This window comes from Seriola lalandi, unplaced genomic scaffold, assembly GCF_002814215.2.
Source record: "Seriola lalandi dorsalis isolate HSWRI2012SDOR001 ecotype SW California unplaced genomic scaffold, Sedor1 jcf7180002054584, whole genome shotgun sequence".
Classification (NCBI taxonomy): Eukaryota; Metazoa; Chordata; class Actinopteri; order Carangiformes; family Carangidae; genus Seriola; species Seriola lalandi.
Genome location: NW_019525137.1, coordinates 1880284 through 1892734, shown reverse-complemented (window position 1 = coordinate 1892734; position 12451 = coordinate 1880284). Strand labels below are relative to the sequence as shown.

General features: G+C 40.6%; 1 protein-coding gene across 2 annotated transcripts in view; it reads left to right on the top strand.

Annotated features, from left to right (window-relative positions):
- Positions 1–12451, top strand: part of arhgef39 (Rho guanine nucleotide exchange factor (GEF) 39) — a 60305-nt gene that overhangs the window by 31825 nt on the left and 16029 nt on the right. For both annotated transcript variants that reach the window (XM_087177250.1, XM_023418729.2), the window contains exon 7: positions 3199–3327. In XM_087177250.1, coding sequence (XP_087033376.1) covers positions 3199–3327 — 129 coding nt within the window. The remainder of the gene's footprint in view (positions 1–3198; positions 3328–12451) is intronic.

The following is a 12451-nucleotide window of genomic DNA, read 5'->3' as shown; positions in this document are numbered from 1 at the left end:
CCACACCCCCTCTCAGTTTCTGGTTTGGTAGTGCGTACATGTTAGTGCATGTAAGTCTCTCCTGTAGACAAACCGAGGCTGGAGCTGTGGTTGACGAAGCGTCTGTTTTGGTCTGAGATTATTAGCCATTACTCAAGACTTCACTCAAAATTTCGCACAAATGGTTCATATTTTCTATGATTCTGGATAAACAGGGATGTAACCTGAAAGTAGTCCGAGTGGAGCAGCTCCTGCCATGTTTTTTTGTCTCTTGCATGGTCAGATCTCGTTGCATTAGAAGGCTGGCCACATGAGACATTTTAAAAGATTGATCTCTGGATTTTATGAATTGATATCACATCATTCAAATCAAGATTGATTTGAAACAGAAAATAGCTTCTTTTTTTTTTTTTTCTTTTTTTAAATCTCAGTCCTCGTCATGATTCACACAGCCAACAGATGTCTTTGTCATTAGATCGTAAGCATCGATTGTTTCAGATATTTCAACAAGCAGTTGATTTAAATAGATAGCCACTCGAATCGTTCTTCTGCTCTGGCAGTAGCTGCTCAGGATGTGTTTGCTTCCCCAAGTCTTCCATGTAATTGCAAACAAAACCAAAATCTAGGATCTGTAGTAAAATGCATTTGCTGTTGTCACCGGTTACCACTGGTGTCATCAGATCGACCACAACTGGATTAAGTTTTAGTTATTTATTCAGTAAATACAAAACATTAGCCAGTATCGGTTTTATATGATCAATCCACAATTCCAAAACCAGCAGGGTGTTGTATAGGAGCTGAGGTGGGAATGCGGTGATGTTGTCGTAAACAATGTGGAGGAAATGGGTTTATTTAACCAAATGAGCTGTGCTTATTGGGGGCTGCTGTTGTTTGCATACAATTACAGACTGACAGCTCAGCTGATTTGCAGGAGGGCCATGCATTATAAGCTACAAGTGCCCCTGCGGTGAAGACTAGCATCCCTCTAATTAACACCACCGTTCACAGGAACCCCAACACACACATTCAATCACAACACACAGCCCGGCCTGACCCACACAGCGGACCATCAGGCCCAATCAGGACTGCCTGGATATTTCAATTTGCACAGCTCAGTTAAAGTCTCTGCAAGTGCTCGCTGATGAAATCAAGCACAATCAAGGCCTTGACGCCAAGTGAGCCTCCAAAACAAAGGTCCACAGCAGCGTCACAGGCCTGTGTCTGTTTACCTGTGCGGCGTTTGCTCGGCTGCAAGAGGAGCGCAGCATCCTCGGATATATTTTGTCGTCGCGATATAACTGCTGCTTTATTTTGAAGCGGTGGAGGGATCATGACAGTAAATGAGAAAATAGAGAGTTGGAGAATAAAATCCAACAAAAGCCTCTGGCTGTACATGTTTCATTTAATCAATTAAGAAATTAATCAGAAACTGTTGAAGCCAACCAATTAGTGTTAATGTCGTTCTTATTGTTAAGATTCCAGCATTCCATATCTTTCCTCAACATAATGCAATAATTTACATTTTTCTAGCTTCACAAATTGCCTTATAAGTAATATGGAAGAATGTGTGAGTCTGTGGAAGCGTCTGATCAGGGACTGGTATGTAAAGTATTTATGGATGATAAACCCTGTTTTTGTCGAATGAAAAAAGAAAAAATGACTTAAAAGGAGCCTCATCTGAACGAGAGTTTGCTCGTTGATTCTGTTTGCTCTCCGTCCTCTCCGTTTTCACATCATTCGGTCCGTCCCTCTCAGTATCAGCTTGGTCCTTCATTCGTCATTCTCATTGTTGCTGGACCTTGTTTTTTTATTCAATGTCTTTTGTGTTGTTGTTATGTGATTGTGCACACTTGAGTTTGGTATTTCTGTTTTTTCTTTTTGGCTCACATCTCAGTCCCCAACCTGTATCATTCTTTATCTCACTTATATGCAGGTAATTTCAAAGAAATCTGATTTAGATTAATATAATATACTTCCAAAAGAAATCTTGAGTAAAAAGCTAATAATAATTTAGAATTTAGAAGAATCTGTCAAAGCACCTGTTCTACGAGCTAACATTTTCAGAAAAGCAATATCTTCAAATGCTGGGCCTATATTTGCCCCTCCTCCCTCGACCTCCATCAGCAGTGAATCCACATCACCAGTAAGAGGGAGGACAACAAAGACAAGGACAGGGGTTGATGAGTAATAGCAACTGTTTTCTTTGTTTTGTATTCTTTTTAAACTTCACTCAGGGATTTGATTTCAAGAATATGAATTATTTTATTTAGGAATTAATTAAACATTTGTTTCCAGGGTGATATTTTTGACCTATAATGACTCGTCTTTCACAGTTTCTGCTCTCCAAACCATATTTTACCAAATAGAAATAAGAATAAATTCTAATTCTGTACTGAAATAAATATTCTTGTACAGTAGTAGAAAAGAACTGATAAAAGTAACAATAAAGTACTGACTTGATGAGAAGTATTGGTAAGAGTAATATTGAAAAAAACCCTGACAATACCCATCCATAAACTCCTGTGAGACCTACCTGTGATAAAGTCCTATACACTGTAAACAAATGGAGCTCACATTAGGAGCTGAGGCATGTAAATCCTCAACAGGAAATCAGTAGGACCTTAAACAAACATAGCTCCAGCCACCCACTTCTTAGACTTACATCTTATGTGTTTTGGACCTTTCTTCCCTCTTATAGTAAAGGGTCTGTCACATTGCAGCCAAAGAGCATCAGTGGTGGGCTCAGATAGCAGCATTTATAGAAGGAGTTAAATGCAGTATTTTCTTCAATCCCTGCTGGCTGCTAGTAGACGTCACTAACTACTTCATCCACCATTCAAATACCGGAGCGTTAAATGTTAGCGGGGGGTCTCCGTGAATCACCTGGGGCCTTTTTCTTTGGGGGGGCAAAGATAGAATCCTTTATCATGTATGTAATGCATTATGTATTACATATACATAATGCAACATATGCACGTCTATATCAATATATATTGTGATATAATACATTTTTAAGGAATATCTGTTTTTGGCAAATAAAAGATATAGTAATAACTTTAATGATTTATTATTTACGATTGAATTATTTCAAATGCTTGTTGATTAACAGTTTTGTGTATAATGGTCTAATATAGTCAGAGATATTATATTGATACTAACTTCATCAGTGCGTGTCCTCGCATGTACGGTAACACAGATGTTTGTGTGTGTTTGCTATAGAGGCGGTGACTGCGGTGAGCGAGGTGTCCCATCGTATCCAGAACAACACCCGGTGCCATGAGAACCACCTGCAGCTTTGCCGGGTGCAGAAACTGCTGAAAGGGCGAAAGACAAAGGTGCTGGCTGCAGGTTAGAGCTTCTGATCACATATTCCTTTCATCTCCTCGAAGAACCACCTCCATCTACCTCCCCACCTCCCCTCCGCCTCTATTGCTCTGTCTCCTCTGGGACACATGGGTGGGGTGGGGGCAAGAGAAGTGTAGGTAAACTGAAGTGAAATTAGCGAAGTATAAATATGGATATTCAGAAGACATTTACCTGGATGGAATTCATCAGACTTCTGCAGGAAACTAAAGACTTGCACATCACTCTGAGGCCGCTGTGTTACCGCTAACTGTCCCTCTTCTGAGTGAATGTGCTTTTCCCCTTCATCCTGCCTTCCCTCCCGCTCATTTATTTCCCCTCTTCCGCTGTGGTTCCCTCTCTACTTGTGGAGCTGTGGCCCTTTTCTTCCTGCCACTCCCTCTCCTGTTGTTTATCTCCAGAGAACCTGGCCTCCTCGTTGATCCGCTCGTCCTGCCAATCTCCCCCAGGACCAATTAGAGCCCAGTCTCATCTCGTGGACCAGCAGATAAAAAGGAAGCCAAAGTGTGTTTGCTGGGTATGAGCGAACACGTGTGTGTGTGTGTGTGTGTGTGTGTGTGTGACTGAAGCCAGGAATGTGTGTTTGCTTGGATATGCAGGCAGGCTTTGTGTGTGTGTGTATTTATGGATGTGTTGGTGGAGGCTGGGAGCGAGCGCTGAATAGCAGCTCATCTCTCTAATGCCGATGTGGGAAGTTTCAAAAGCTTCCTCTCATCCAAGCTCTCAGGCCCTCGCAACTCCGCCGGCTTCCTTTCCAGCCAATAAAGCTTCGGTCCCACCAGACAGACTTCAGAGCAGCAGCAGCACCACCCCACCCTGCAACCCCATGCCGACCCATTCTACTTCCTTCCCACCAACACCACCTCTAATGTGGGTAAAAGAAAAGCTCTGCCTTTTACAGATGAGAGGCTCGGAGCCCCTCAAACATATTAAGTAGCTCTGTAGGAGATGAGGGGGGCGATTGTGAGACACAAAGCCTGAATCAATGGGACATTGATACAGCAGACAGTCAGCCTGTTTCCCTGCGAGGCCACATATTTGTGTCTGCCAGCCTGTTCCTTTAATTTAAAACAAAGATGTTTCACATTTTGTATCATGTCTCACATTGATTTTTCTAATTTATGTCCCTTTATACCCCTGACTGTTGCACATAATTGTGTTTTGTATCCTCTGCCATTTTTATGTATGCGTTTTTGTCTCAGGTGCCTTGAGCTGAATCAGACTACCTCATTAAATTAAGCATTATTCTAAGTTAAGGGGAAAAAAATACTTGAAGAGAAACAGAAATTATGAAATGTTTCCTCTATTTCCTTTGAAAATTCTCCTCCGCCACAGATCCATCAAATTTCTTTCCCTTTTTAATTGAAACATTTAAATGATTTATCAGTGATTCCACAGAAAATCAATTGACAGCAATTTTGACCAGTGAGTAAGATGAATATCACAATGAATATCTTCTGGTTTTAGACAGGTGATCATCTTGGGGAATTCGGTGGAATTGTAATGGATATTTTTTGCAATGTTTTGGCATTTTATCGTCAAAATAATCTTCAGTTGTCAATACACAGTTAGTAGTAGTAGTTTCGACCTATTACTTTGCCTTACATTTGGTATCAGGTTGTGAAATCATAAATCTTTTGGGCCCCAGTGGCAGACGACACCATTCTCCTGCCTTAACCTAAAGTACCTTTAAATTGTGGTAAGGTACCTTTAGTACCAGTTTTAAACTATGTAAAAATACTCTGCCATGATTGATGTTTTGTTTGACATGATTTTCACACATAAAAAATGAAAAGAAATCTAAAACTGGGGCTGTAAGCACATCTATGAAAAATCTGGATCAGGCCTTGTCCACCACCATTGTGCACACTAGGTGGGCAGGTGAAAGAGCAGAGAGTCTGGATATTTTTAGAAGAGGAAACATCAGAGAGACTCAGCCACATGTTTGAGCCTCAGTCAGACCCAGACTCAGATGAGGAGTCTGTTGAGACCAGAACCAGAGACTAGCAGACGGATCAGAACGGTTAGCGTAGTTAGCATCTTTTATTTGTTTATGTTGTTTGGTAGCTTGTAACTGGCAGTGGCTGACACAGTCTTAGTGGTTGTGCTAATGCTAACTCTCTCTCTCTCTCTGTACTGACAAGGTTTCAGTTTTATTTAGCCCCGCCCCCCATCCCCACAAGTTGACAGGATTGGTTCCTTAGGTTTGTGACGTATGAAACCCTGGCTATCTGAATCTGTTGTTATGAGACTGTCATCGGTTCACTGCAGTTCAAGGTGGAAACACTCAGTCATGGTGTTGATGATTATTTCACTCATCATATGTCTTGTATTATATAGAAACATCATATGGACGTTAACAAGGTGAAACACTTGATTTTCATCGAAGGGGCTCTTTAAATTGACATAAAGTACTTTTAAGCTGCTTTTAACTCTCCCCCAAGCAAATAGCAGATACTCAGCAGCTTGACCCAGCCTGTAAATTGATGCTAGATGACTGCATATTAATGCCGAGTGCTTAGTAGATTTTTTTATTGTGGGAAACAGATCAGTAAATAGGGTCAGAAATTGTGGTTGACAGCACATTTGATGAACCTGATGCTCATGCATTAGCGCAATATTTAAGGAAAAACAGAAGAGCGACTCTTGCTCAGGTGAATGAATGTCAACCCAGGACGTGATCAGACTGTGTCCGTCGATAATTACAAGGAAAGGAATATTATAGTAGGGTTGCAGTGCATAAACCCCTCATTACAGAAATGATTGCACATTTGAGAGTTCAGTGGTGCAAAGGCCAAAGGCACTGGTCTACAGAGATGTGGAAAATGGTCAGATGAGTCATCCTCCACCATATTCTCCACAAGTGGACGAGTGCATGTGTGGTGTACACCAAGAGAACGGTACAGGCCTGAATGCTTGAACCCAGTGAGGGGGTCAGCTGGCTCTGTTCTGCTGTGGGGGAATGGTTTGGGTCCACTTTTCCCCTTAGTGGGAATGGTCACTGCAAATACAAAGTTCTTAGTGATCGCCTTTATTTTATGTAGAAATATTTCTACGGCGATCGCAGTGCATTTTTCCAGGATGACAATGCCCCCATCCTTAGAAAATTAGTCACTGATTGTTTGCCGAGTATGAGGATGATGTGAATCATATACTGTGGCCAGATCTCATCCCAGTGGGAGATTTTGAACCGATGTGTTAGACAGCGCTCTCCAACACCATCATCCAAACACCAAATGAGGGAATATCTTTTGCTAGAACGGTGTTGTAGAGTTCCAGAGACTTCTGGTTCTGGTGGCACATGGTGACCCAACACTTTACTAAGACACCTGATGTTGGTTTTTCTTTTAATTTCTCACCTGTCTGTATATAAAAATTCTTACTTTACCATATACGCCCTCGTGGGTGGTTAGCGCTATCCTCCATTAATCCTTTCTCTGCCTACAACCATCTTAGATGCCCTAATAATAACCTCCATTGCCATGGTAAAAACTACCCATGAAACTGTGCATCCTGCCAAGATCCCCATGATCTCCAACTGCTGCCACACTGTAGTGAATTCTGCAGTTGTGAAACTGAAGAAAATATTGACTTTGACTATGTCCGGTATATTAGAATGCATTTGCTGAGTCTAAGAATACCACATTCAAGTCTCTCCTTTCCTTCATTGCTGAACTTGTGTTCGCAGCTTCTCTGGTGAAAGCATCCAGAATAACCTGGTATTCCAGCTTTCTGCACTGAAGTGTCAATAAGCTTAATTCTTTCTGGGCAGCTTGATGACTTGTGTGCCACAAAACTGAAGAAAATCTTACTTTAGTCAAATAACCAGATCGAAGGGTGTGCAACTCTCCCTCTTAGATGATCTGATACAATCCACAGTTCATTACTAAAAAAATGTAGTTTGTAAGAATATTATATGTGATTTGATTTCAATCAAATGTGATATTATTACTTGGTCATGAATGTGTTTTTAGTAACTTAAATAAAGGAAAACATTATTTTCTGATTTGAGTAATAAATCAAAAATGTATTATATATCTTAAACTGAGACACAAACAATAGTAAACATGGGCAGTGATACAATGGGAAGCGTTTTTGACCGATCAACAATGAGGATTGAGAATATGGTACTTTCAATAATGTTATATGGGTGCAACACAGCATATGGCTTCAGTAATTTCCCTCAACAAAGAAGAGTCTCAGATCACAGAGAATGTAATCCAAATAATGTATTTCCTATGGATCTGTCGGGTTGTTTTTTTTTAGAGAGTTTGGTAAATCCTTTGCACCTCTACAATCGACAGATGAATAGATAACCTAGATAATCATCAGTTGTTGCAGATGTAGTCTGATTTATTCCTCTTCACTCCTGCGTTCACCTGTCTCCTTAGTATCATTAAGAGCGGAAATATTCAGCTTTATCTGACCCATAGTAAAAGGTCTTGTGTTGTACATTCATAGAAAAGTGAAAGAAGCCTTTTGACTCTCCAAACTCCACAATGCCAAACTCGACTTGTCCTCATCCTGCTCTCTGCTTCTGTTATTCCTCTGGCTTCAGACACATCAGGAGGAACAGGGCCCTTTGTAGATCAACCTTTATTTCCTGCCCCACCTTCCTCAGCCCCCCCCCCCCCCCCCCCCCCCCCCCCCCCCCCCCCACTTGGTCCAGCCCAAAAGACTTTGTAGTAGAGCAGAGGTGCTCTTTGACAAGGGAAGCTGAAAGGCCTGGACATGGAGAGGAGTGCTTGGCACCTCCTGCTCTTTGAACCTGCTGCTGCCTCAAAGCACTGTGGATGGTCAGATGTAGGCAGGGGGTCTGAAAAGAGACCTGGTCCACAAAGAGACTCCTCCTCACACAGAGCATATCCAACCTCTGTGACTCTGTCAACTTAATCAGACAGGGGGTCTGATAGGGGCGATGCCTTAAAGGTTAGGAAAACCATAGTTAACTTTCCACAGTTGCTCTGAATTAAGATTCACAATTTATTTATTTATAACAGTTTATTAAATGTTTATATATGCTTATCAGAGGTGGACAAAGTACACAGCTCCATCACTTGAGTCAGAGTACAGATCCTCCTGGTCAAATATGACTCAATACAAGGGAAAGTTGTTCAGTCACATTTTACTTGAATTAAAGTACTGGAGTGCTTCACTTTAAAAACACTGACTGTATTTTATATCAACACATTGTTGTATTGTTTCATATTCACAGAACCTACTGACTCTGAAACAACTGACTGACTGACTGACTGACTGACTGACTGACTGTAGAACCTGTAGAATAAAAAGCTTGTAGGATATGATACAAAGACTGAAGACATGGACACAAAAACACAATTGAATCAACAAAACAACATCCAACTACAAGCTGTTTATCTGGAATTAAACAAACATTTAATACCTCCACATGCTCTCTCAAGTTGAACTGCTAATTTTTGTAGGTAATCTGTATTTAATTTAAAATTTCAACCATGGACTTAAAGAATCTCCTGCTTCATCTTTATCCAATCTTGCCATCATTAGGACACAGACAGGTTCAGTGTATGGTCTATCACATTTTCAAAATAAAAGAAGATTCATTCCTCTGACTAAAAGCTGCTTCAAAGTAAGAGTACTTCATAGAAATGAAGTCAAAAGTACAATATCAGTCTTTAAGTGTAGTGGAGGAAAAAGTACAGTACTCAAATAATTGTTGTTCAACAGGTAGCAGCTACAAATGTCAGCACCTCACCACCTAAACTGAAAGCACAGGACAGATGAAGACCTTCAGCGCACATTTCCTGGTCAGACGTACAGTTTGAATATTGAAAGCACATCTGGATGATTAGCACACTTGATGTCTGCTGAAATACATCAGTTTCAGCACACTGGACACTGGCAGCATTCCAATGCTTGAGCTAACATGTAACACATAACTGCCCGTGCATGAATTAAAAGAGCTCACATACTCCGTTATCATAGAATGTCCCTATTTTATTCATTACGACTGTGCGCCAATACAATCTGTATGAGTCTAAGCTGTAAGCTAAACACAAGTTCTGCTGCCATTGTAAATTCAATTATGTGTGGGAACATTCGTCAAACATGAATATAATCAATTGTGCAAAAGTTCATAGTTTTTTGGCAGCTCTCATATTGACATGATGTGTATGATATTTTTATTATGTTCTTTAAAGGGGCACTCCGCTGATTTTACACATACATGTCATTTACATCCTCACGGTTAGCACTGCAAAGTCAAATGTATAGCAAAACAACAAAAAGCCTGTGTTGCAGACTGTGGGCGAGGAGTTCGAAAGATGTCGGCATTTCCCTGACGAGATTCTAATCGAATGGCTCTGGAAGTGTTTCCTTTGTTCTATATTACCACACAAATTTTTCTTTAACCAAGTTGTCTTAATACATCTCCTTAGGCTGTAAGAAGTGGCATCAGCCATCTGACAGAGCAATCAATATTGCTCTAGTATAAAATAATTCTCTAAAGAAACCAAATAATCACATTTTTAAGATGGAACCAGTGCTTTGTTTTTTTGGGCATATTTTCTTAAACTCAATTATCAGTATGATTGCCTGATTATTTTCTGTCAATCAACTAATTGACTTGTGGTTTTAGCTTTAAATCTACTTCTTGAAAGTACCCCAATTTTGCGGTGGTCCGGGGGCCCTGAGAGCTCAACGTGCAAACAAACAAAATACAAACAAATTCAGAAAACGTCTTCATCAGCTTGACAACACGCGTCTGTTTACACGTGTTAAGTTGCAGTGCATTGAGCTCGCATGGCCACCGTACACTGCTGCAGAGGAAAGACACCAAAAACAAAGACAGCAACACAGCCCACGTGTTTCCCAGCGGAGTCCTCGTGCCTCTTTATAAATCAGAAATTATATTTAGAAAAAATATACTTAAACCATGTCATTCAATTTAACGAAACAACCTCTGTGTGCAGTTATGAGGTCAGAAATCATCTTTGCAAATAGTAAATAGCCCAGTCTGCTATCATGTCAGTTACATTATGGATAAAAGTCAGGTCCGTCGGTTAATTGTGGAAGAGCTAAGGGTGTGAGGGCTGTGTTTCATGAGGACATTTCCCTCCCCCTCATTGTCTTCAGCCTAAAAAATGTAAAATGTCCTTAAGTGAGTGTGACTGAGTGGTTATTGACCACTTACTCTTGAGTAAATGTGTCTTCAAAGGGTTGTATAAGGCTCAGGCAGGGTTTTATTTATATCATATTTAATAGAATGATTACAACCACTGCTCCAATCTCCGCACAACACCTGAGAGAGTCATGGCATGTCTCTTAACTGTTTTTCCGTTTGAGACCCGTGGCATTTTAAAAGCAATTTGACCCCCGCCTGGCCGTGCCACTTAATCTCAGTAGGCTTGTCTGTAGCTGAAAATGTCCTCTCTAAGCCCCAGAGGCACAGCTCCGGCCACTCAGGCTAGCTGCAATCACAGGCTACTGGCTGGGGCAATTACAAAAACACCCTGGACCCAGGCTGAATTTTCATTTTATCTATCCAAATGTCAGCCTCTTGCTTATTAGCTATCATCAGGCTGCTGCCAATCATGGTTGGAGAGAGGAGAGCTTTCTTCTGCAGCCACACCCTGATATGCCTACCTCCCACTGAGTCCGTCTTAGATTTTCTCTTGTCTTCTTTAATCCATACCAATAGCCTTCATTTATCTTTTCAATTCAGCATGGCTTAGTTTAATTATTTTTGCAATTTAATGCAATTATTAACACTGTTACACTGACATAGTGATCATCAGTTAAACCTGCGCTGGTTTGAAATTCAGTTGGAACTGAAGAAGCCTTTGGATGAGAGGTCAAACATTTTCAAGCAACTCAAGCCAAGTCCAATTGCCTCCGTATAGCTCTTAGAGACACCATGACCTGCATGACTGTGAATTTTCACAGACATGCTGCATTTTTCAATCCAAAGACAGTACTGAATCCACTTATTGAATCTGAATCCTTTTGAAACACTTAGTGAATTTAAATCCAGTTCAGATTCAGCATTTGCAAATTATTTAAGTTAAAAGTAACTACAGCTCAAAGATCTCTTATCACATTTTGCTGGCTAAGATGGTAGAAAGATTTGAGCGTCAACCTAATGTTGATAAACTAGTTAAAACTTTTACAAGGGACCTCAAATCTCAAATTTCACCACACACAGATGCACAGATACACCATAGGCTAGATATTCTCTCTAAAGAATAGTTGCCATTCTGTTAGTTTTGCTGTGTACAGGCAACAGTTTGCAGAAAGCACATTGACCAGACAGTGTTACAGCAGCAAGGGGTGTCAAATGTTGGCTGCACCATGCGATAATCATGTTGGTTAGTCGAGACTTCTGGAACCTGTTAAGAAAAAGAGGTGATTTTCAATCAATACCACAGTAAAAAAACAAACACTTCTGCACACAAAGTGTATAAACACACACACACACACCTCCATATAGTCAATCAGCAAGCAGTAGTTTAAATTGACTAACAAGGTGACAGACCTGTGGAGTGAAAATGTCCATTTAAAAAGTCAGTGTTAGGGTTTGACAGACTGAACAGTAATGAGCGTAGCCCGCTAATGTGAGCACCCAGCCCACGTCATGAGCTGTTGCAATGTTAGCCTAAACAAGCTAACATTAGGCTAAACAAGCTAACATTAGGCTAAACACGTTAATGTAAGGCTAAACAAGCTAAAGTTAGCCTAAACAAGCTAAAATTAGCCTAAACAACTTAACATTAGCGCAAACAAGCTAATGTTAGCCTTTATGAATACTGTGTGTGGAGCGTTGCTACAACAGATGTCAGCTACACAAACAGTAAGAGTAACATTTTAGGACATGAACGTGTTGATGACATGTTAATATAAAGTTAACAACTAACACTCACTCAGCCTGAACTCTGTGTACAGATCTGGATGTTTGTCATTGAGCTGCTTCTGTCTTTCGTCGGTCTTTAACTTGTTCCTGGTTCACATGAAATATAAAACAAATCTTGCTGCGTTTTTTTTCCACCGTCGCGGCTGAACTTTTGCTGCAACCAAACTTGCTACTGCCATTCTACATATTGTTGTTATTGTTTACTGTGCCTGCCTTCTTCTG